Source organism: Pelobates fuscus, chromosome 5, assembly GCF_036172605.1.
Source record: "Pelobates fuscus isolate aPelFus1 chromosome 5, aPelFus1.pri, whole genome shotgun sequence".
In the NCBI taxonomy this organism is placed as follows: Eukaryota; Metazoa; Chordata; class Amphibia; order Anura; family Pelobatidae; genus Pelobates; species Pelobates fuscus.
The window spans coordinates 167,778,620-167,801,232 of record NC_086321.1 but is presented as its reverse complement, the minus strand read 5'-3'; the positions used below and the strand labels follow the sequence as shown (position 1 = coordinate 167,801,232).

General features: G+C 37.8%; 1 protein-coding gene across 3 annotated transcripts in view; it reads left to right on the top strand.

Moving 5' to 3' along the window:
- The window catches only part of MYO18B (myosin XVIIIB), a 560,248-nt gene that overhangs the window by 5,763 nt on the left and 531,872 nt on the right, over window positions 1-22,613 (top strand). For all 3 annotated transcript variants that reach the window (XM_063454642.1, XM_063454641.1, XM_063454640.1), the window contains exons 2-3: window positions 16,313-16,433; window positions 18,866-19,009. In XM_063454642.1, the coding sequence (XP_063310712.1) occupies window positions 16,395-16,433; window positions 18,866-19,009 (183 nt within the window). In that variant the 5' untranslated portion in view covers window positions 16,313-16,394. The remainder of the gene's footprint in view (window positions 1-16,312; window positions 16,434-18,865; window positions 19,010-22,613) is intronic.

Genomic DNA, 22,613 nt, shown 5'->3' with positions numbered 1-22,613 from the left:
ATAAACATTGAGGCCAAAATGTGATCCTACAAAAATGGTGAAGTAGAATACTGTCAGAATAACCTACTTTCACAATTTGCTCATTGATTTACCATAATTCCGCTGTTAGAAATATAACCTGTGGACTACCATGGAAGTACTTTGTAAGTGTGTGTTTGTGTGTGTTTGTGTGTGTGTATCTTATGGGAACATAATGACATTGAGACGTTCTGGAGATATTATAAACCTCAAAAATAATGTATGATGTCACCAGTGAAGGCGTTATTATATTTTTAATATTATTTTAACATTTTGTTTTGCAGCAGCGGGAGTCCACGTGTGATTTGTATATATATGAAAATCATAAAAATAGTAATTAAAAAATTGTTGTTTTTTTTAAAAACACTTTGCTGCTGCTTTTTGTCTCATTGCCTATGGCCTGTACAGAAGTGGGTCATAACAGGGATGTATCTATCGTGAGGCAAACAAGGCATTTGCCCTGGGCGGCAATTTCCAGGGGGTGGCAAAAAATGCCGCCCCCAAATGCCCAGGCAAATACCCTGTTTGCCTCGTTTTATGGGAGCCCAAGAGCTGGCCGACTGGACATCTTTGGGCTCCCCCGGGGAAGCGGCCAATTGTTTGTTGAATGTCTATAAGTGTGACCTTGTCTATAATTCTGGGATGTGTGGGAAATGCTATGGTTATGATGACCACTTGCTTAATTAGCTACATTTGAAAAATAAAAGGTTTGCAAGGATTATTAATTATTGCAAAGAATGGAAAAATACTGTATTATTTTGCCTTGTTGTGTAACTACAGGGAAATACTCTTGCTTCCTTCTTCCTTATGCTATCTTTTTGTACAATTCTGTCTTATTAAAGTATTCAATTCAATTTTATCCTTTCACTACACTTTCCATCTACCTATCCTGCATATACTTATCCCCGTTTAGGGTTATAAATATAAGCCTAAATGGGTGAATATTCTCACCTTCATGGCACTGGCCAACAAGAATATAAATGGGGGGACAATGAAAAGGAAAAACAAAATATTTTAAAGCACAAGTCTCTTTGACACCTACAGAGTGTGACTGTAAAATAAAAATGATGCAACAAAAATACTGCAATAATCAGTCATTTAGCATGTAAGCCAACACATAATCGTTGCCAGAACTAAAATGTATGTTTACACATGTGTGCACCTGTTAAATCTACCAGCTTTTCTGATTGACATGGACCACAGTGTAAAAACACAGCTGTTTGTCCATAGAGGCAGTGTTCCGTTATTTGAAGCAATGTAACATATGTCTGTGAGGAACAGAAATTCTAGGGTTAACAAATGGAGATGTGATGTACCAACGAATAAGTAAAGCTTCCAATTTATCCTGCATTAGCAGAAATTGCATTCTACCCATCCAGTATGTTGTCATTACCAAGATAATATTCTTTATTTCCATTAAGAGATTTATTGATATTATTTATTTTACTGACAATAACTATGCATCTTTTGGAAACTGTTATTCATTGCTTCAAGGACAATTAACTACTTAAACAACGATTATATTGTGTGATTTATAGGAACCCAGTTGGGTACATTAGAATGGCAAATAGCAGCATAAAATAACCTGCTAATTTCTATCCTGCCCCTAAATGAGATTGGAAGGATAACTATCTGGGATGAAAACCAAAACCATCAACAGCAGCATTGTATTTAGAAAGAAGGGTCTTAATAATATAAATGAGTTTTGTACCTAGGGTATTGAGGGGGATAGGGGTGTGGTGGAGGGATATTTATTTTTTTTTGGTCATAATTCCATTGTTACATCATGAATCATTTTGCACTATACAAAAGTGGAATCCTGGTTTCGTAGCAGCTGAAAATAATATCTTAACAGCATAAACAGTGAATAAAAGTTGCTTGTTTTGGTATGTGGGAAATAAAGTTTGCTACAATAAAAAAAAAATTGAAAATCTACTTGAAAAATACACAAAATTAGTTGGCTCTTCCCATTTTGTTTTATTTTATTTATTTATTTTTAGAATTTTTTGAATATGTTATATTGTAAAATGTGAATGACATAATCAGTTTAGCTTAAAGATACAATGTTTTATTCTCATCTTGCTGCAAGTAGTTAGATCACTGAAAAAAATGTGTTTTAGTGACCTGGCACCAGCATATGTCTCTGGAAACAGTTTCAAAGATTGTAGTTTCAATTATACTAGGAAGAAAATGAGAATTTAAACGTTGCCTTGGTAATCAGGGCAGGGGCTCTGGTATAGCAAAATGTAATGATGCCTGTTTTTTTATTTTTTATAAATAATATCTTAAAAATATACAAATATTCAGGAAAGATGCTGCAAGCTCTGGTAACATTGAAAACACTGAAAATTCATACGTTTCCTTACCTTATGCCGCTCTTTTATACTTCTTAATAAAACCTAGATGTCTTCCACAAGCTGGAACAAGGTGCTGAGTAGTGATGTTGCGAACATAAAATGTTCCGTTCGCAAACGGCGAACGTGAACTTCCGCAAATGTTCGCGAACAGGCGAACCGGGCGAACCGCCATAGACTTCAATAGGCAGGCGAATTTTAAAACCCACAGGGACTCTTTCTGGCCACAATAGTGATGGAAAAGTTGTTTCAAGGGGACTAACACCTGGACTGTGGCATGCCGGAGAAGGATCCATGGCAAAACTCCCATGGAAAATTACATAGTTGATGCAGAGTCTGGTTTTAATCCATAAAGGGCATAAATCACCTAACATTCCTAAATTGTTTGGAATAACGTGCTTTAAAACATCAGGTATGATGTTGTATCGATCAGGTAGTGTAAGGGTTACGCCCGCTTCACAGTGACAGACCAAACTCCCCATTTAACGCACCGCAAACAACCGCAAACAGTCCATTTGCACAACAGCAAACTCCCCATTTGCACAAGGTTGGATACCAAGCTAGCCATGTCCCGTTTTTTGTCCTCACTGATGTCATTTAAGGCCTCTTCCTCCACCCAGCCACGTACAACATCAAGGGTCCCTGAAAGGTGACAACAAGCCCCCTGTATTTTTTTTTTTAAATGTACACTACTGTTACACCAGATATGAGTTGCACTGGTGTGACACTGTGCCCTGGCAGGCCCTGAAACGCACACGTGTGAAGGAAACTGACTGCTATTATATTACAGTCAAAAAAGTTTTTTTTTAAAAATGCAAGCTATTGTGACACCCAGTGGCGTACTAAGGGGGGGAGTGGCGGGGGCGGTCCGCCCCGGGTACCACTCACTAAGGGGGTGCCTGGGGCGCACTTTCACAGTTGCGGCATTTCGCCACCCCTGTGTCTTATGAAAAGGAACTGATGTGCCGCGAGTTTGTGTATCAACACGATTTCCCATCAAGCAGCAGTAGGTCCTGTTCTCGCGATGCATGCACCTGGTGCCCAGAAGGGATCGGATGAGCACAAGCAGTAAACAGCAGCCTGCCAAGCATGTCCCACTATAGCCAATCCTCCACACCATGCCTTTGATCACATGAACTGCTCTCTGCACATTAACTAAACGTAAAGTAGCAAGCATTTAAACATGTCATTATTTCACCTCCTAAAGAGTTTATTGTCGTAGTTCCTTACATGCCTTTACCTTAACCGTTCATGTATTATGTTATTCACTAGTCTCATCTCATGGGGCGACTCACACTTGATTTATAACTAGTGGTGGAGCTGCTGATATAAATACACAGTTGATAACGTGCAAGCTACACCCTAAACATGACAGCCATCTTTCACAACAATGTACTGCTATATACTCATATCCTCAGTGCAACTAGCCATTATATACGCACGTTCAGCCTAGCATGCTCAAATATAACACACTTCTGTCTAAAAAACAAACAAAAAAAGAATGCAGCTTCAGAATTAATCTAAATTGTATGCTGTCTACGAGGTGCGAGGGTCTAGGAGGGAGGGTCTGCTGCTGATTGGCTGGAATGTGTCTGCTGACTGTGAGGTACAGGGTCAAAGTTTACTCAATGATGAGGAATAGGCGACGGACCGAAAATCGCATATGTTCGCCGTCCGCAGCGAACGCGAACAAGCTATGTTCGCCAGGAACTATTCGCCAGCGAACTGTTCGGGACATCACTAGTGCTGAGCAGTCATTAGCCCTTTCCCCTCCCAGTAACTAGGTGACAGTTATAGGAGTACAATTAATTTTAATGAGCCAAATGTGGCCTTTTATGCACAGACCCCAGCAGGGGGTCTCAAAACAATACAATACAAGCCCCTCCCAGGAATCTCTGTGCCTGGGAGATAATTGAGTTAAAGACTGGTAAGCTAATTATCTCCCAGAGCTAAACACATAAAAACATAAAAGTACCCCAATACATCATAAAAACATATAATAACCCCACATGTTATACATCCCCAAGTAGCCCTGATATGAGCCCCCAAGTTGTCCAAATAGTGCTCAGATCTATGCTGTGTAGGGGAAAAGGCACCATGTCAAAGTTCTGACTGGCCGCACACGTGGTCCTATGCCCAAAATAGTTCCAGGGTGTTTGGTGCTTTGGCTGGTCAACTTTAGGGAGCTCTTGCATCTGAAATACGGGTGCTCTGTCTGGCTCTCAGGTAGCATTTGTTCACTTTGGTCGAGACACCTTCCCTCCAAAAAGTGTTCTTCTGGCGCGCTTAAAACCCCGGACAAAGTTGCTTGGAAACCACACGGTCACCTCATGCCAAAAAACATTCCATAACATTTGCGGCTAAGTACTGCTGAGGTGACCGGGGACCCACGAAGTCCGTATGCTGAAATTAGTTCCATAGCGGTCACAGCAAAGTACAGATGAGGACCATTTGTGGGTTTGGTTCATGCGAACGGCTGCTAGGGAGCTAGCATGCGATCAATTCGAATGAAGGGAAACTGCCAAACCAGGGGCACCCAGGGAAAACTGTTAATGGTCGCTGGGCAGGGTAGTTCCCGAACGGTGTCTCAGACCTGGACCATAGTGTGTTGGCAAGAGGCCAACTTCCACACTCCTCCAGGAGTTCGTGGCAAGCGTTTGTGGGAAGGAGCGTTTGTGGGAAGGAGCGTTTGTCACAGTATTATCCTGCTGAAAGAGGTCATTGCCATTGGGGTACACCTTTGCCATAAAGGGTTAGCATAGTCTGCAACAATCTCTAGGTAAGTGGTACGTGTCAAAGTAACATCCACTAGAATGACAATATCCAAGGTTTCCCAGCAGAACATTGCCCAGAGCATAATAATGCTCCAGCCAGCCTTCTTCCCCTAGTGCATCCTGCTGCCATTTCTTCTAACCACCAGATCTAAAAGAAAATGTGATCCATCAACCTTCTTTCTTTGCTTCGTGGTCCAGTTCTGAAATTGCAATGTCCCCATTGGAGGTGCTTTTGTGCACTCTGATCCATCCGCAGCTACGCAGCCCAAAATATAGCAAACTGAGACACCTTTGTATCATGGCCAGCATTAGGTTTTTCAACAATTTGACCTACCGTAGCTCTAGTTCTTCTGTTTGATGGGCCAATATGGGCTAGCATTCGCTGCCCACGTGCATCAATAAGCTTTGGGTGGCCATGAACCTGCCGCCAGTTCACCAGTTATCCTTCCTTGCACCACTTTAGGTACATACTAACCATTTCATACCGGGAACACACCACAAGACTTTCTATTTTGGAGATGACCCAGTCATCTAGCCATTACTATTTGGCCCTTGTCAAAACTACTCGGATCGTTTCACTTTCCCATTTTTCCTGCTTCCAGCACATGAAATTCAAGAACTGACTGTTAACCTGCTACCCATTGACAGATGCCTTGTAACAATATAATTAATGCTATTCACTTCACCTGTCAGTAATTTTAAAATTGTGGCTGATCTGTGTATCAATGCCAATAATTATAATACTCTTTAAGTGGGACTACAAATGCTTGTGCTTAGATGATGCCCAAAAGCATTTAGTTTCATCAGAGGGCAAATCACAGTAATGTGCATTGCTTATAGTTTAACATCAAAGGCACTTATTTACAAAGACTGATTTCTAAACAATTATATTAAAATTTAAAGATAGATTATTGTGTATTGGTTATCCACGGATATGCTCTTACAATTATTATTTACATAAAACTGAGGGACATTAGGATAGAAAAGACTAACAGAAGCATATGGAATTAAATACAAAATAGTGACTCTGTTTAATTGTTTGGATAAGCTTTTAAAATCATTAATATTTTTGGATACATTTTTAAATTCGTTCTTTTTTCAAAATAATAAAATATCAAATATACTGTACCAAGTTTCTCTTATTATACCATCTGTTTTGTTAATAAATCAGGCCACATAAAACATTGTGCAAATGTGTGAATCAGTGTTGTGGGAGCTCTAAACATTACTTGAATTTTGGCAAACTAGTTGATACAGAACCAAACAGAATGTTATTGTACACACTTAAAAATAGTTTATGGGAAAAAAAAGGAAACTTCTATAATTCTAAACTGTTCTGTAGACCGAGTCTAGTGAGTAAGTATTATTGGAAAATTCTCAGCTTAATAGAAGTAGCATTTGGAATTCCTTTGGATTCTGTCCTGACTCTATCTACATCACTGTAATCTGTCTATGAATGTTGTTGCGAGGGTCATTGAATGTCACATGTCACTGTTTACAGCTGATACTTGTTGTGCAGAGAATTTGCACCAGACACACTGTACCAATGGTTCCTTAGCAGTTTTCTATAGACCCACACAACTAATCAGCACTTACCAGTGAGGAGTACTAGATTAGGAACATGCTCGCGGGCATGGTATCTCACAGCTACTTCAACTTTACAAAAGGGGGATGAGAAACATGTTAGAAATAAAAAGCACCCTGGCATGAGTTAAACATTGAGGAATCCGAGTTGGTTAATTCAAGGTGGGGGTCTAGTTGAGACTGCCTGAGCCAGGCACTAAAGTTAGCAAGAGTGATAACAAGATGGTTAAACCAGCTATGTGGACATAGTCTTTAAAGTTAACCCTTACAACATTGAGATAGTTAAGGTCAAACAGTGTACAATTGGGGTTGAATAAATATGGGGATCTGGCAAGCAAGTGGCAGAAAAAAAATCTAAAACTATGTATTTTGGGAAAGAAATAAGCATTCGACTTAAATTCTGAAAATTGAAAAATGCAAAATGTGAGCCGGTGGTTTCAAAGACCAAAATGCATCATCATGCTTAAAATGGAATATTAATTTATGACATGAAAATTGTAATTTTGTAAGATGTATGATGAGACCACATTGTGAACATAAGTTGCAATTTTGTAGAACCGGTTTAATGAGAAGTACATTATGAAATCAGGAAATGTACAGCGGTAGACTACTAAATAATTAGAATAATGATGGTTGAAAGACTAGAAACTTTTGTGCTAGTTTTATCAAATATAATAGATTATTTTTAAAGCTGTCTCTGTTTTTGTGTCAATTTTCTAACAAAACTGGGGATATAGAGAGGTAATAGGTAATTCTGACATTATCAATAATAGATAGCTATGCTCTCTCCTGGTGCATCTTCCAGCTCATCTAGCGCTCTCTTAGTGTTTCTTTCTTTGGCTCTGTCTCTTCCTCCCAACCTCTCTCTGTTGGTGTCCCCCAAGATTCAGTCCTTGGTCCCCTACAGTTCTCAAAGTATACTGCCTCCCTTGGTAAACTCATCAGTTCCTTTGGCTTCCAATATCACTTCTATGTGGATGACACGCAAATCTATTTGTCCACCCCTGATCTCTCCCCGTCCCTCTTGACTAGTGTCTCTGACTGCCTCTCTGCTATTTCTAACTGGATGGCTGCCCACTTCCTTAAACTCAACTTGTCCAAAACAGAACTTCTGGTCTTTCCTCCCTCAAGTGTTGCTACTCCCATCTCTGTCTACCTCCACGTTAATGGTGTTACCATCAGCTCCACCATGCAGGCTCACTGCCTGAGTGTCCTCTTTGACGCCAACCTCTCCTTCACCCTCATGTCCAGTCGATCGCCAAATTCCATCTCAAAAACATTGCTTGTATCCGCCCCTACTTAACTCCAGATGCGGCTAGGTTGCTGGTCCATGCTACTGTCCTCTCTCGCCTTGACTACTGCAATTGGCTTCTCAGTGGTCTTACATGCTCCCAACTTGCCTCATTGCAGTCTATAATAAATGCAATGGCAAGGCTCATCTTCCTGTCTGCCTGCACCTCCCATGTCTTACCCATCTGTCAGTCCCTGCATTAGCTTCCCATAAGATGTAGGGCTCAATATAAAATTCTGGTTCTTGCTTTCAAATCACTACATAATGCGGGTCCCACCTATCTATCCTCCCTAATACACAAATATGTCCCATTTAGGACCTTACACTCTGCTGAAGACTTACGTCTATCTTCTGTCCGTACTCCCACCTCTGATGCTCGCCTTCAAGACTTCTCGAAAGCTGCACCGTTCCTGTGGAACTCACTTCCCTCCTCCGTTAGATGGTCACCCAGTCTCCACTCCTTCAACAAATCATTAAAAACTCACTTTTTCACAAAAGCATATCAATTAAACTGTTAATGACTCAAAAAAAACCCTACACTAAGTCTTAATTGAATACTATTCTACCAATCTACTTCTCTAATACTTCCCTTAACTTTTGTGTCACTTTACCCTACTCCCTCTAGCATGTCATTGAGCAGGATCCTCAACCCCTCTGTTTCTGTGTGTCAAACTTGTCTGGTTACAATTACATGTTTGTTAGTCCATCCATTGTTAAGCGCTATGGAATTTGTTGGTGCTATATCAATAATAACATAATAATAATAATAATAATAATAAGAGGAAAATCGGATTTTGGAGTCAGGAAGGATTGTCCTCCTTTTAGTGTACAAGTGGAAAATTATTATTAGTATACATAGGGTTTATTTATAAAAGGTAACATTACTATTTAATCAGGTTACAAAGAGTGGGATCATGAGGAGCTAGGATCTAAGATGCTTCAGAGTCAATAAACACCACACCACACCATCAATGTCACTCAACAAGAACTCGTACTCCAAAAATGAATCATCCCTAAGCCCAGAACTTCATGGGGATTAATCCTAATTGTAAAACCCCCAACACTAAATCATATTCCTAATCCAAAACAAAAGGCATTAAGTGAAGTAAAATATTGTAACACACAATATTACTAAATATTAGTTATATCACATAATAATGGACCAAAAGTCCATAGTTTATAAAATTAGTGGTGCTAAAGTAAAGCATGCAATCTGATGGGCATCACACATTTAATGCCATTGTATATTGTTATAGTGAGTATAGTTATATATAAAGATATATTTACATACAGAGATACAAATTTACTGCTTTTTCGACTCTGATTTTTAAATGTAATGCTTTTTTAGTTGTGTGTTTGCTCAAAGTGCCACCTTCTCACCTAAATCCAGTTCCTTACAGGTAATGCTCCCAAGTACTGGGTAGTCTGGGTATGATCGGAATGAAAGCTGAAACTACTTAGTTGCACCTGTCTTTTTATCTCAACGTTGTTACGTAAAGCATAGTGTTGTATTTGGGTATACAGGTATACTGAGCAATGCTATATTGTGGTCGAACCCAGGAGGTAATGTAACCTCCACACAATTCAAAATAGGGTACTGTGGAAAAGTGACACAAGACACCATATTTCTTGCCATTAGTCACAATGTTTCCGCCTAGGTGGCATTAACCATGTACATAGAACACAGGTAACGCAATGCTTTTTTAAGATAAAGTAAGCTATTACCCCACGTATTAACTATTTATATCCTTGAATATTCTACTTTTCTAAAAAAGAAAAGCATCCAGACAATGTTTAAACACATTAACAGAATCTGGTAAAATAAGCTTTTTACACTAAATATTACATATCTTTATTGTTATTGTTCTTTCCTCTGCTTTATGTTTTTTTTTTTCCTTAAAGTTTAAATAGGTGCTTTGGACAGGCTTATTAATGATGGTTACCATAGAGCTGTTTGTACTGGCCCTCTATATATTTGTTAAATGTTATCAAATCCTATCTTGTTAGAACTGAACACAATTTTTCAGCCTTTCTTTATAACTGAAATCTTCCATTCCCCTAATTAATTTTTGTAGCCTGCACTCTTTCTAGTTTCATAACATCCTTCTTTAAAATCGGTGCCCAAAATTGCAATGTGTATTGGAGATTTCTAAAGAGACTAGAATATATTTTGTCCAGTGAATTAATACCCCTTTTTATGCATAACAATACCTTACTGGCCTTAGCAACTGCTACCTAAGATTTCATATTGTTTAGTCTATTGTCCTATAAATATTCCCAATATATAAGTGTATAACACAGAGTCTGTAAGCTACACACATTTATTGAGAGCCTCTTTGTATTAGTGGATTCAATTCAGATAAAGGATTCTCTGTAATTAAAAACTCTGTATGGGTAATACTTGATGTTTTAAAGTACTGAAATGGTCTAATTTATATCTGTAATTAGAAAAAGGTTTGGGAGGGAAACAGGTGTACATGGTATTACTATACACCGCACTGTGCTCATTTTCATAGCGTGGGTGGACATTTTCTTCTGTGGACAGGAGGTGCTGGTTTAGGAGAATGACCTGAACCTCTGTGGAAGCCAACAGTGAAGCTGAAATTCTAAATATAGAAAATGCATTATGTGTAAAACTGGTAGCATTTCAGTAATGTTTTACCAAGGTTGAGCACTTGGCATTTCTTATTGTAAGGGGAGGAGGTGGAGTGTCATGTTGAACTATCAAAGACGTTGCCAAGATCTTAAAGATCACTTGATGTGTCATTACAGTGTTGTCACGTACATTGAATTAATGAAGCTGAAACGAAGGACTATTTTAGCAAATCAGTCCCCACCTCTGTCTCTGCTAGGAATTAGCTAGTTACTTGGTTTGCATGTGTAACACACAATAGCTTTGGTGAACCAGATATTTTTTGCTCATACAAACATAAGAGAAAAAAATGATACCTCATGATAATGATTTTGTATATAAATACATTTTATTTCCTACAATGAATCTAGACTGAATGTTTTGTCAGGGGTCTGTTTATTTAAGGGTTGATGTGCACATTGGAAGTCAGCTTTGGGTATAAACTTGGCATTGTTTACTTTTGCTCCTATTTCTTTTTGTTGTTATTATTATTATTATTATTATTATTATTGGTATTTATATGGTGCCAGCATATTCCATAGCGCTTTACAATATTATCAAAGGGAGAGATTTAACAATAAATGAGACAATTACAAAGAACTTACAGGAACAATAGGTTGAAGAGGATCCTGCTCAAACAAGCTTACAATCTATAGGAGGTGGGGCTTAAAACACAACAGGGCAGGAGGTAGCAATCAAACAAGGTGGAGTGAAGCAGAGCTGGAAGAGAGAATAGAGTGCTGCCCTTAGGGCTAGGTCATAAATGGTGGACATAAATTGACAAGACTATCAGCACAATACTAACCAAATATACAATTATCAAAACACGGGTTGAGTATGAAGGGTACAAAGTTAACAATTAAGCAGTAATAGTGTAGGGGAGAGAAGTAAAAAAGAGAAACTAAGAAATAGAAGAATAAAATAAAATAAGTGCTGCAGGTATTCTTACCATCCAAAAGAGCTACCTCTGCTTAAGGCTGTAGCTTGTCTTGGTAGCTGTGAGTTCTGGTGTCACAGGTGGTGGTCCAGAGACCGGGACCCCTGTATGCTTGATGATGTTAGGAGTCACAGCATGGAAATGGACTATCAGGGCCCGGTGCTGGGTAACCATACGCCCCCTGGTGTTGAGCACCAGCATTTGTGCGGCCACATGCCAGGGCCCTGAAGCAGCTTCTGCGGATCCCAGGAGCTAGATGATAATATGCAGACCTCCCAGGATCTGGATAGGGATGCTCTGCAGCAGAAATGTATCCAGTACTAGAAACAAGGCAAGACTAGAATAGGCACCAAACAAGATAAAAAGACAAGACTAGAAGAACACAGAACCGGAGAAGGACAGAAAGCAGAACACAGAACATGTACACAATACATGATGGAAATGTGGACAGGACAGGACTGTACATGGACTGGGAATACAAGACAAAACAGGACAAGAGATACAAGGCAAAACAAGAGGAGACATAACTAAGCACCATATATGTAATAGACTTTGGAGATTTAGACATACATAAATGGCCAAGATGTATGCAGCCCACCACTGCGCCAAAGTACTCCAATTATGGTGGGTACTAACTGCCTAGACATGCATTACTAAATAAACAACAACAAAACACACACAGTGCTTACCTGCAAAGAAAGGAGCAGTGGAAACAAGACCACTGCTTGCAGGAACAGACTTAAACAAAAAGGACTAATGGCAAAGGAACGGGTGTGTCAACAAATAACAAACATTTAAAGGAATCCAGGAGACTGGGAATTCGAGAAATTGAATAAAGGAATGAACCCTACAGGATTCACACAGCTTCTATGTGGTTGTTTTTGGTTTGTACCATGACACTGGTTGAGGTTATGAAAGTTCTATCAGGAAATGTGAGACCTAGGTTGGACATCCTTGGTATTGAATGACCTTACAGTGAGATAATACTCTGAATTCCTGACATGAAGAAACATCATCTCATGCTGTAATTCATACATGCTGTAAAGCAGGGGTCCTCGAACTCCGGCCCCCCAGATGTTGCTGAACTACAATTCCCATGATTCTCTGGCTATCTATGTAATTCAAAGAATCATGGGAGCTGTAGTTCAGCAACATCTGGGGGGCCGGAGTTTGAGGACCCCTGCTGTAAAGCAAGAACAAAAATCAGTTTGATCTTCTATTAATTAACCCCATGAAAACTCAAGACATTGAGGCATTGATTTAATAAGCTTTGCAAACAGATTTGAATCATTTGGAAAGCTAATTAAACCGAGGCCCAAATTGTTTATGTCAGATGAGATTAAATAATACAATTTACAGTACATTCTCAGTTTATCCAATGATCAGTTTATCCACAGACCATGCACAAAAATTAAGTTTAATGCAACATGAACATTGAAGCTCAGTTGAGCAACGATCACAAATTTATAATTGGCAGACATATTTATAGTCAAGATTTGTCCTTTAGTGCTTGGCATTTTATTTTACATACCTTTATACAAAGGATGAGGCTTAGGTGTTAATGGGAGTAGTGCAGTCATTTTAATGAAAAATGTATATTTAGATGAACCTCAAGAAACGCATCTATAATTTTTTAATTGATTGAATGCAATTTTTTACACAATAATGTGATTGGTTGATTGTTTTGGGACCCACCTATATGTTACCTAGTTATTTATGACTTGAAAAAGAAACTTTGGTGTGGAAACATTGTTTTTGATAACTGAATAAATTTACCATTGGATCATGTATTGCCAAGCGCTGGGGTGTTTCTCCTTTTTTTTTTTTTTTTTTAACCAATTTTTTTGTCCTAGAATGTAATAATAGATACAAGCTCAAAACATTGAGTTTGTATCCATTATTACATTCTATATCTATTTAAGGACAGTACTACTAATCAGGGATTTCCCCCCTGTTGTTTAGTCCTTATTACAGGGATGGCTTTTAAAGTATTTTTTAATTTTACAAGAGTTTTAATAAAAGTTAAGTGTTATATGTGGGTTACTTCGCTATGGTAAAGGGTTTTATCTGCATCTCCCTTTCCTCGTTCAAGTGTTGATTATTAATATTACTATCAGGGGTTACCCCCAATTTTCTAAGAAGTAACCTGGCACTCTCTCCCTTAGATGTCTTTGCTTAAAGTATCTTTCAATATGGGGATTTAGTTCCACCATATGGCCATATCGTGTTGAGCCCATCACTACGCCACTGTATCCCAAAATCAGTGGATTCTACACTAATTTCATCATGGAATATTTTTTATATTGACATGCTAACTGCAATACTTAATTATTAAACTTCTTCCAGAGACTCTCCTCAAATGTATGCTTTCCTGTGTAGAATTATATAAAATGTTCTGCCATTGACCTATTATTGTGAGATTGCATTGTGACTCATATAATTGTTCAATAGTATATTAAGTCATTGTTATCAGTCAAGTGTTCATGCTGCTAAAAATCTTCAAAATTAATGTTGTATCTACCTGAATGAGGAAAGCTAAACCACCTGCTATTATTGTAAGTATTTACATTTTATTGTCAACCAAACCCAATGCACAAGCTAAGCATATTGTCACTAACATCAATGAACACTATGGTAGGAACAATTTGCCTTTAGCTTAATACATTTAAACAACATTACATAGATAACAAAATTTGTCCTTAGAAAATCTACCATGACTTGAGACAAATATTACAAATTTCTCTTTGAGACAAAAAAATCTGCTTGCTCAGTTGCAAGAACCTATTAACAGTATTGCTATAGGTATTCATTTTTTAGGTTCTTTCCAAGCAAATTTTAGAGGTATACATCAGTGAATGTGATTAGTCTGCTTATTTCAATATAGAGCATTTTCAGATCCTAAATATCAATAATTTATAGCAGAGCTGGGACTACTGCTGCCTACCGTTCAGGGATCCCATCGGGTTGCCCATGTACTTAGGACCACCCAATGGGTATTGCTTAACAGCGGCCTGGTTGGGAGCAGTGGCCTTTTAACAGCGCAAGTGGACCCCTGTAGTATCAGCGATGCCTGAAAGAAGAGAGAGCTGGGGGTGCCATGCGGGAGGGAGAGGAAGTGGAACAGGTGTGGGCAGGAGCAAGGAGAGCGCCATCTCCAGTCTCAAATTCCCATCAGCCTCAGCCAGCACCAGAAGGACCCCAAGGAAGCCACCCCCTGCCCATAGAAGGATGTCAAATATAAAAGTATGACATACATATGTGAATATATATATGTGTCAGTGTGTGCATGGATGTATCACTGTTTGTATCTGTGTGTAAAGGTATGTGCATGTGTCAGTGTGTGTATGCATGTATGTGTCAGTGTGTGTATCTGTGTATCAAGGTGTGCGTATGTGTCAGTGTGTGTATCTGAGTCTGTGTGTATATGTCAGTGTGTGTATTTGTGTTTCAGGGTGTGTGTATATGTCGATGTGTGTATGTTTCAGTGTGGGAGTGAACCACTAGTTTGGGGCTATAGATATTAATTAAGCTATTTAGTTAATTCCTTATATATAGCTTCTGGAGATTATTCTCAAGCTAACAATTACAGCGCATCAAATGAGGATGATCATCTGAGCACTTAACCTATACAATAGTATATAGAAAATACTATATATTTTTCATTTTCTGTATAGAAGGCTTTACTGTTTTAACCCCTTAAGGACACGACATGTGTGACATGTCATGATTCCCTTTTATTCCAGAAGTTTGGTCCTTAAGGGGTTAAACACAGTAGTAAAAGTAGTAAGGATACTTGTGTATATGTGTTTGAGCTGTGTAAGCACCTTAACCCATTGATGTGTACTGAAGTATCGCTGGAATATAAATATTCATAGGACACAAGTGTGGAGTAAAAACCATGAAAAATGGAGACTCACTACTAATGATGGAAGATTGTAAAGTGTGTAAACTGTTATACAAAAGACATAAAATTAAAAGCAATATGCTAGGCAAAAACTGAAAGCTGCAAAATGATATAATTAAAACGAGACATTAATGGATTGAAAAACAGTTAAACAAAGGATAGAAAATGTTTCAAAGAATTCATAAAATAATGTGAGTGGGAGAGGGCAGCTAAGATAATATTGGCGATTTTGTTTATTTATTTATTTATTATTTATTAAAAATTCTTAAGAAAACGCAGTCTTATTACCCATAGGGTCTCGATGCGCATACCAGCAATAAAAACAGACAAAACAATATCCAGCAAAACCACAGCATTATAATCACATGCATTTGAACCAAGTTAAAAATTTCATGTCATCCCATACGCCTGAGCAAATAAAACTGTTTTTAAGCTCCGGCGGAATTTCAGTAGATCATTCTCAAGTCTTAATGTCAGAGGCAGGGAGTTCCAAAATTGCGCTCCCTGAACATCACTCGTTCTCCCTCCGCACTTTTTCTTTTTAAAATTTGGAATCTTCAATTGTAGATAAGCAGGTGACTATGTAAGATTTTGGAGATGTTCGTCTCCAAATATTTGTTTACATCAAGTTAAGAAGCAAAAAACATTTTCTAGAGGAAATGATATATTTATGTATATAAATATACTGTATATTTTATATAAGGTATATTAACTATACTGTATCACCATGTTGTGTATAACGCCATTATTTCATATCCTAATGAACCATTTCTCTTCTCTCTTATCTCCCCTCTTCACTCCTCATCTTGTTTGTCCAGTGCTGGTTGAAGTCTAATGTTTCACTTGTCCTGCGTGTAACTCTCCTGAAGCAACCAAGGCACCTCCCGATAATATAGCAGCATGGCTATCTCCTCACGCCTAGCACTATGGGAACAGAAGGAAAGTCTCTATTCTCTCGCATGACACCTGCATGTTAAATTAACAAAACACTCATCATTGTGTGTCCTCAGAGTCCGTTATATTGCCAAGGAGCAGTGGAACTAGTGTGATATACTAACAAGATCTAATTTTAAAAATAGCCAAAGAAAATTCTAGAAATACTTTACAAACTAAAATGTTACACCCGAGACATCAGGTATTTAAACAGAAGATTTCCCATTGAGAACACACATATTAATGCCTACCCATTCATTAGACGATGTCTCTAGTTCATGACTGCTGTCCCAAAATTAGTGCACAACAGCAAGGCAATACGATTTATCAGCAACTGTTTAAAATAATGGTTGAAAATTCATATGGAATAATTTCTAAATTATTATATTTTTTAATCATGATTAAACAATACACGGATCAACTTCAGAGTAGAAACACCATTTTAAAGCAACACGGTCCCAGTTACTTCATCTGGAGAACCCAGAAATTAAGGGGAAAGAAGGGATGAAATAAAAACGTAGTAATGGATTTGAACCAATGTGTACACCAGAGGATGATTTAGTTGACACATGAGAGAACAATGTGAATATTCAACAAAAAAATGAGTATCTCACTAATTGATCATTAAGTAAAAACAAAGCAATTAACCTGACTTTGCTTTCTGGTTATTACTAAACACCATTAACTGATGTACATCCATTTCCATTTTATAAGCCATTTCCTCCCCAGTACATTTATCTTCATCCACTTATTTCTCAGTTTAACTGTATTTCTCCTGTTTTATACTTATTTGTATCACTTTTAATAGCTTTTATTCAATCTTATTATCTATAAACATGCAAAGGCATCAAGCTAATTCTAATGCCCATTAAAACTTGAATGGATTTTTTTTTAATTCAAAACCAAATTAAATATAATATGGCAATGAATGACCTAGTCAAACAGTATTTAACTGTATCCTAACTGTATCCTGAGGCCATTGTATTTAATGAATTCCACACTTTGTATTTCGTTTTCTGAAATCTCAGGGGGAGCATTTTCCCTGGTGCCCCCCTCCTCCACCCCCACCATCCCACTGCAACCCTCCGGTGGAAGAAATGTGGGCAATATGTCTTAGATTTTCAAATGGGATTTTCCATTATAACATGTGTTTTTGACCATAGTTGTTGAGTTGGAGAAATATAGTTGAAAGCTCTTTTTCCATCTGGTCTGTAAAAGTCTACATTTGACAGTGAAGCTTAGTTCACTGCAATTCAGTGTTTAGTATATAAAGTCCTACAAATAATCCATATCTGATAATGTATCTTATATCTGTTAATTTCATTCATCCAAGGTCAATGACATATGTATCATTAAGTAAATAATATTCCAACCACAGGACATAAATATAAAAATATAAATTAGGTCATTAAATATCTAAATGTACATTATTGTTTAAAAATTATTATTAAATATATGACCCTACAATAGAAAATCCATAGAAAATCTTTATTTCCAATATCTTCCTAGTAGAGTACTGTCAATTATGTTGACATTAGTTGCTGCATAAATTGCTTAAAATTACACTTCAATGGACTAAATTAATCACTGGAGTCCAAGCTTTCAAGACCACAAAGGTCTCTTATCTGGGCAATGGGCATCAAAGTTACCACAGTTGTGTAGTGAGGAGGTAGAGCTGCACATTATTCTCTCCTCTTGGAGAATAGATTCTCCACATTTAGCCATCAGAATCATAACCTTCAGGTCAAACCCAGAAGTTCTCATGTTTAGTGAGATTTGAGAACTCTCTAGGTTTCATCTAGAGACCGTATAGGAATGTGTAGATCCTAGTTATTATTAACAGGTCTGACTTCATGGAGGTCCTTCTAACTTTTGGGCATGCTCCTCAATTTTCTTCTGCTGATTGTACCTCCTTGCTGGTGACCCTGCTTCTTTAATTCTCAGCAAAACAGACCTCCATGAGATAAAAATGAAAAGTTTCCACTTAATTCCCCTAATCAATAAAGAATCACTAGTGTCAATTAACAAAATAGAATATTTGGCACAAAGTTAATGCTGACAAGTACAGATTCCGAGTCATGTAATATGCTTTATAGGCATTCAGAGACCTGTGATAAAAGAAAGAAAACATATTTGTCAACCGTGGTAACTGGCCCAATGTAACTCAGTAAGATGTAGTTCACATTAAGTCAGTTGCAAATTCCAAATCGGGCATTGATTTTTGTTTATGACAGGATTGAATATCCTTACAAATCGAACCGCATGCACAATGAAATGGAAAAAACGCAAAATATTCACGGCTTCTGCCATTAATAATTTCTGCAACTGTAAAGTCCAAGGCCTCTATCGCACAAATCAATGCAGCAGAACTGATGGGTACAAGCCTTCAGCGTATGTCATTGTTCTCGTCTGATATTTTACATTTTGTACGTATATAGATCAAGGAAGAAGATAAGGGACCAAAACCTTCTTCCCCTCCACCGCTCTTCTCTGTAATTCCTGGTGGGTTCATTAAACAGCTGGTTCGAGAAACAGAAAAAGAAGCAAAACAGAAAGAGAAGGAATCAAAGGAGAAGCCGCCTGTGAGTACAATACAGAAGCCATAACTTTGTACAGAACCATTTCTTTATTTATTAATGAAACATTCTCATTGCTTTTCACAGGTTTGGTAGCTATTAAGCTGCTGTGTCACTTGGTTTTTCCTCACGTTTTCCTTAGGGGAGACTTATACAAACAAGACTTAAACAATTCCTCCGAACTCTATTAAGAAAAATGAATTCACTTTGAGGTTTAAAATAAATAAATACAAAATGCAAAGAAACGATAGAGCACATTTGTATTTGGCCCTGCTACGCTGACAAAGTTTGCTTTCACTGTTCTTGAAGTACTGATAAGTTTCATTTTTAATTACAATTAAAAATAAGGACATTTTGACTTACCCAAGATCCCCTTGACTAATAAATTGCAAGTGGATAAAATGAAGAATGCATACCAATATATAATACACATATATAATTAATCTTGGTCTGCTAATGTAGAGAAACATTTAGCAAGATAAAAAACAGTTGTTGTGTTGTGGAAAAGTTCTAAATATGGAGCAATTACCATGGAAAGAAACATAATTTCTCAAGTATTATGCACTTTGCCTCAGAAAAAGGTATGTTTGCCTTGATAGATTTGATAGGAAAATATACCAAGACAAAACTAGTACTTTTCGGGGCGCAAAGTGCCCAAATATGCTGAGATATACATTTGGTTTCTGTGGTAATTCCTCTTTTGCAGTTTTAATCATCAGAATAGCATATGGTTTTTGCCTTGTTACATCTCCTACTTAGGAAATAATAGGTTCTATTCCAGGGCAAAGTAATAAACAAAGCTATTAAGCATGGAAACCAATAGAATGTCTCTCAACACTAGCAACATGGACACCGATAGAATGTCTCTCAACACTAGCAACATGGAAACCAATAGAATGTCTCTCAACACTAACAACATGGAAACCAATAGAATCTCTCTCAACACTAGCAACATGGAAACCAATAGAATCTCTCTCAACACTAGCAACATGGAAACCAATAGAATGTCTCTCAACACTAGCAACATGGAAACCAATAGAATCTCTCTCAACACTAGCAACATGGAAACCAATAGAATCTCTCTCAACACTAACAACATGGAAACCAATAGAATCTCTCTCAACACTAGCAACATGGAAACCAATAGAATCTCTCCCAACACTAGCAACATGGAAACCAATAGAATCTCTCTCAACACTAGCAACATGGAAACCAATAGAATCTCTCTCAACACTAGCAACATGGAAACCAATAGAATCTCTCACAACACTAGCAACATGGAAACCAATAGAATCTCTCTCAACACTAGCAACATGGAAACCAATAGAATCTCTCTCAACACTAGCAACATGGAAACCAATAGAATCTCTCTCAACACTAGCAACATGGAAACCAATAGAATCTCTCTCAACACTAACAACATGGAAACCAATAGAATCTCTCTAAACACTAGCAACATGGAAACCAATAGAATCTCTCTCAACACTAGCAACATGGAAACCAATAGAATCTCTCTCAACACTAGCAACATGGAAACCAATAGAATCTCTCTCAACACTAACAACATGGAAACCAATAGAATCTCTCTCAACACTAGCAACATGGAAACCAATAGAATCTCTCTCAACACTAGCAACATGGAAACCAATAGAATCTCTCTCAACACTAGCAACATGGAAACCAATAGAATCTCTCTCAACACTAACAACATGGAAACCAATAGAATCTCTCTCAACACTAGCAACATGGAAACCAATAGAATCTCTCTCAACACTAGCAACATGGAAACCAATAGAATCTCTCTCAACACTAGCAACATGGAAACCAATAGAATGTCTCTCAACACTAGCAACATGGAAACCAATAGAATCTCTCTCAACACTAACAACATGGAAACCAATAGAATCTCTCTCAACACTAGCAACATGGAAACCAATAGAATCTCTCTCAACACTAGCAACATGGAAACCAATAGAATCTCTCTCAACACTAGCAACATGGAAACCAATAGAATCTCTCTAAACACTAGCAACATGGAAACCAATAGAATCTCTCTCAACACTAACAACATGGAAACTAATAGAATCTCTCTCAACACTAGCAACATGGAAACCAATAGAATCTCTCCCAACACTAGCAACATGGAAACCAATAGAATCTCTCCCAACACTAGCAACATGGAAACCAATAGAATGTCTCTCAACACTAGCAACATGGAAACCAATATAATCTCTCTCAACACTAGCAACATGGAAACCAATAGAATCTCTCTCAACACTAGCAACATGGAAACCAATAGAATCTCTCTCAACACTAGCAACATGGAAACCAATAGAATCTCTCTCAACACTAGCAACATGGAAACCAATAGAATCTCTCTCAACACTAACAACATGGAAACCAATAGAATCTCTCTCAACACTAGCAACATGGAAACCAATAGAATCTCTCTCAACACTAGCAACATGGAAACCAATAGAATCTCTCTCAACACTAGCAACATGGAAACCAATAGAATCTCTCTCAACACTAACAACATGGAAACCAATAGAATCTCTCTCAACACTAGCAACATGGAAACCAATAGAATCTCTCTCAACACTAGCAACATGGAAACCAATAGAATCTCTCTCAACACTAGCAACATGGAAACCAATAGAATCTCTCACAACACTAGCAACATGGAAACCAATAGAATCTCTCTAAACACTAGCAACATGGAAACCAATAGAATCTCTCTCAACACTAACAACATGGAAACTAATAGAATCTCTCTCAACACTAGCAACATGGAAACCAATAGAATCTCTCCCAACACTAGCAACATGGAAACCAATAGAATCTCTCCCAACACTAGCAACATGGAAACCAATAGAATCTCTCTCAACACTAGCAACATGGAAACCAATAGAATCTCTCTCAACACTAACAACATGGAAACCAATAGAATCTCTCTCAACACTAGCAACATGGAAACCAATAGAATCTCTCTCAACACTAGCAACATGGAAACCAATAGAATCTCTCTCAACACTAGCAACATGGAAACCAATAGAATCTCTCTCAACACTAACAACATGGAAACCAATAGAATCTCTCTCAACACTAGCAACATGGAAACCAATAGAATCTCTCTCAACACTAGCAACATGGAAACCAATAGAATCTATCTCAACACTAGCAACATGGAAACCAATAGAATGTCTCTCAACACTAGCAACATGGAAACCAATAGAATCTCTCTCAACACTAACAACATGGAAACCAATAGAATCTCTCTCAACACTAGCAACATGGAAACCAATATAATCTCTCTCAACACTAGCAACATGGAAACCAATAGAATCTCTCTCAACACTAGCAACATGGAAACCAATAGAATCTCTCTAAACACTAGCAACATGGAAACCAATAGAATCTCTCTCAACACTAACAACATGGAAACTAATAGAATCTCTCTCAACACTAGCAACATGGAAACCAATAGAATCTCTCCCAACACTAGCAACATGGAAACCAATAGAATCTCTCCCAACACTAGCAACATGGAAACCAATAGAATGTCTCTCAACACTAGCAACATGGAAACCAATATAATCTCTCTCAACAC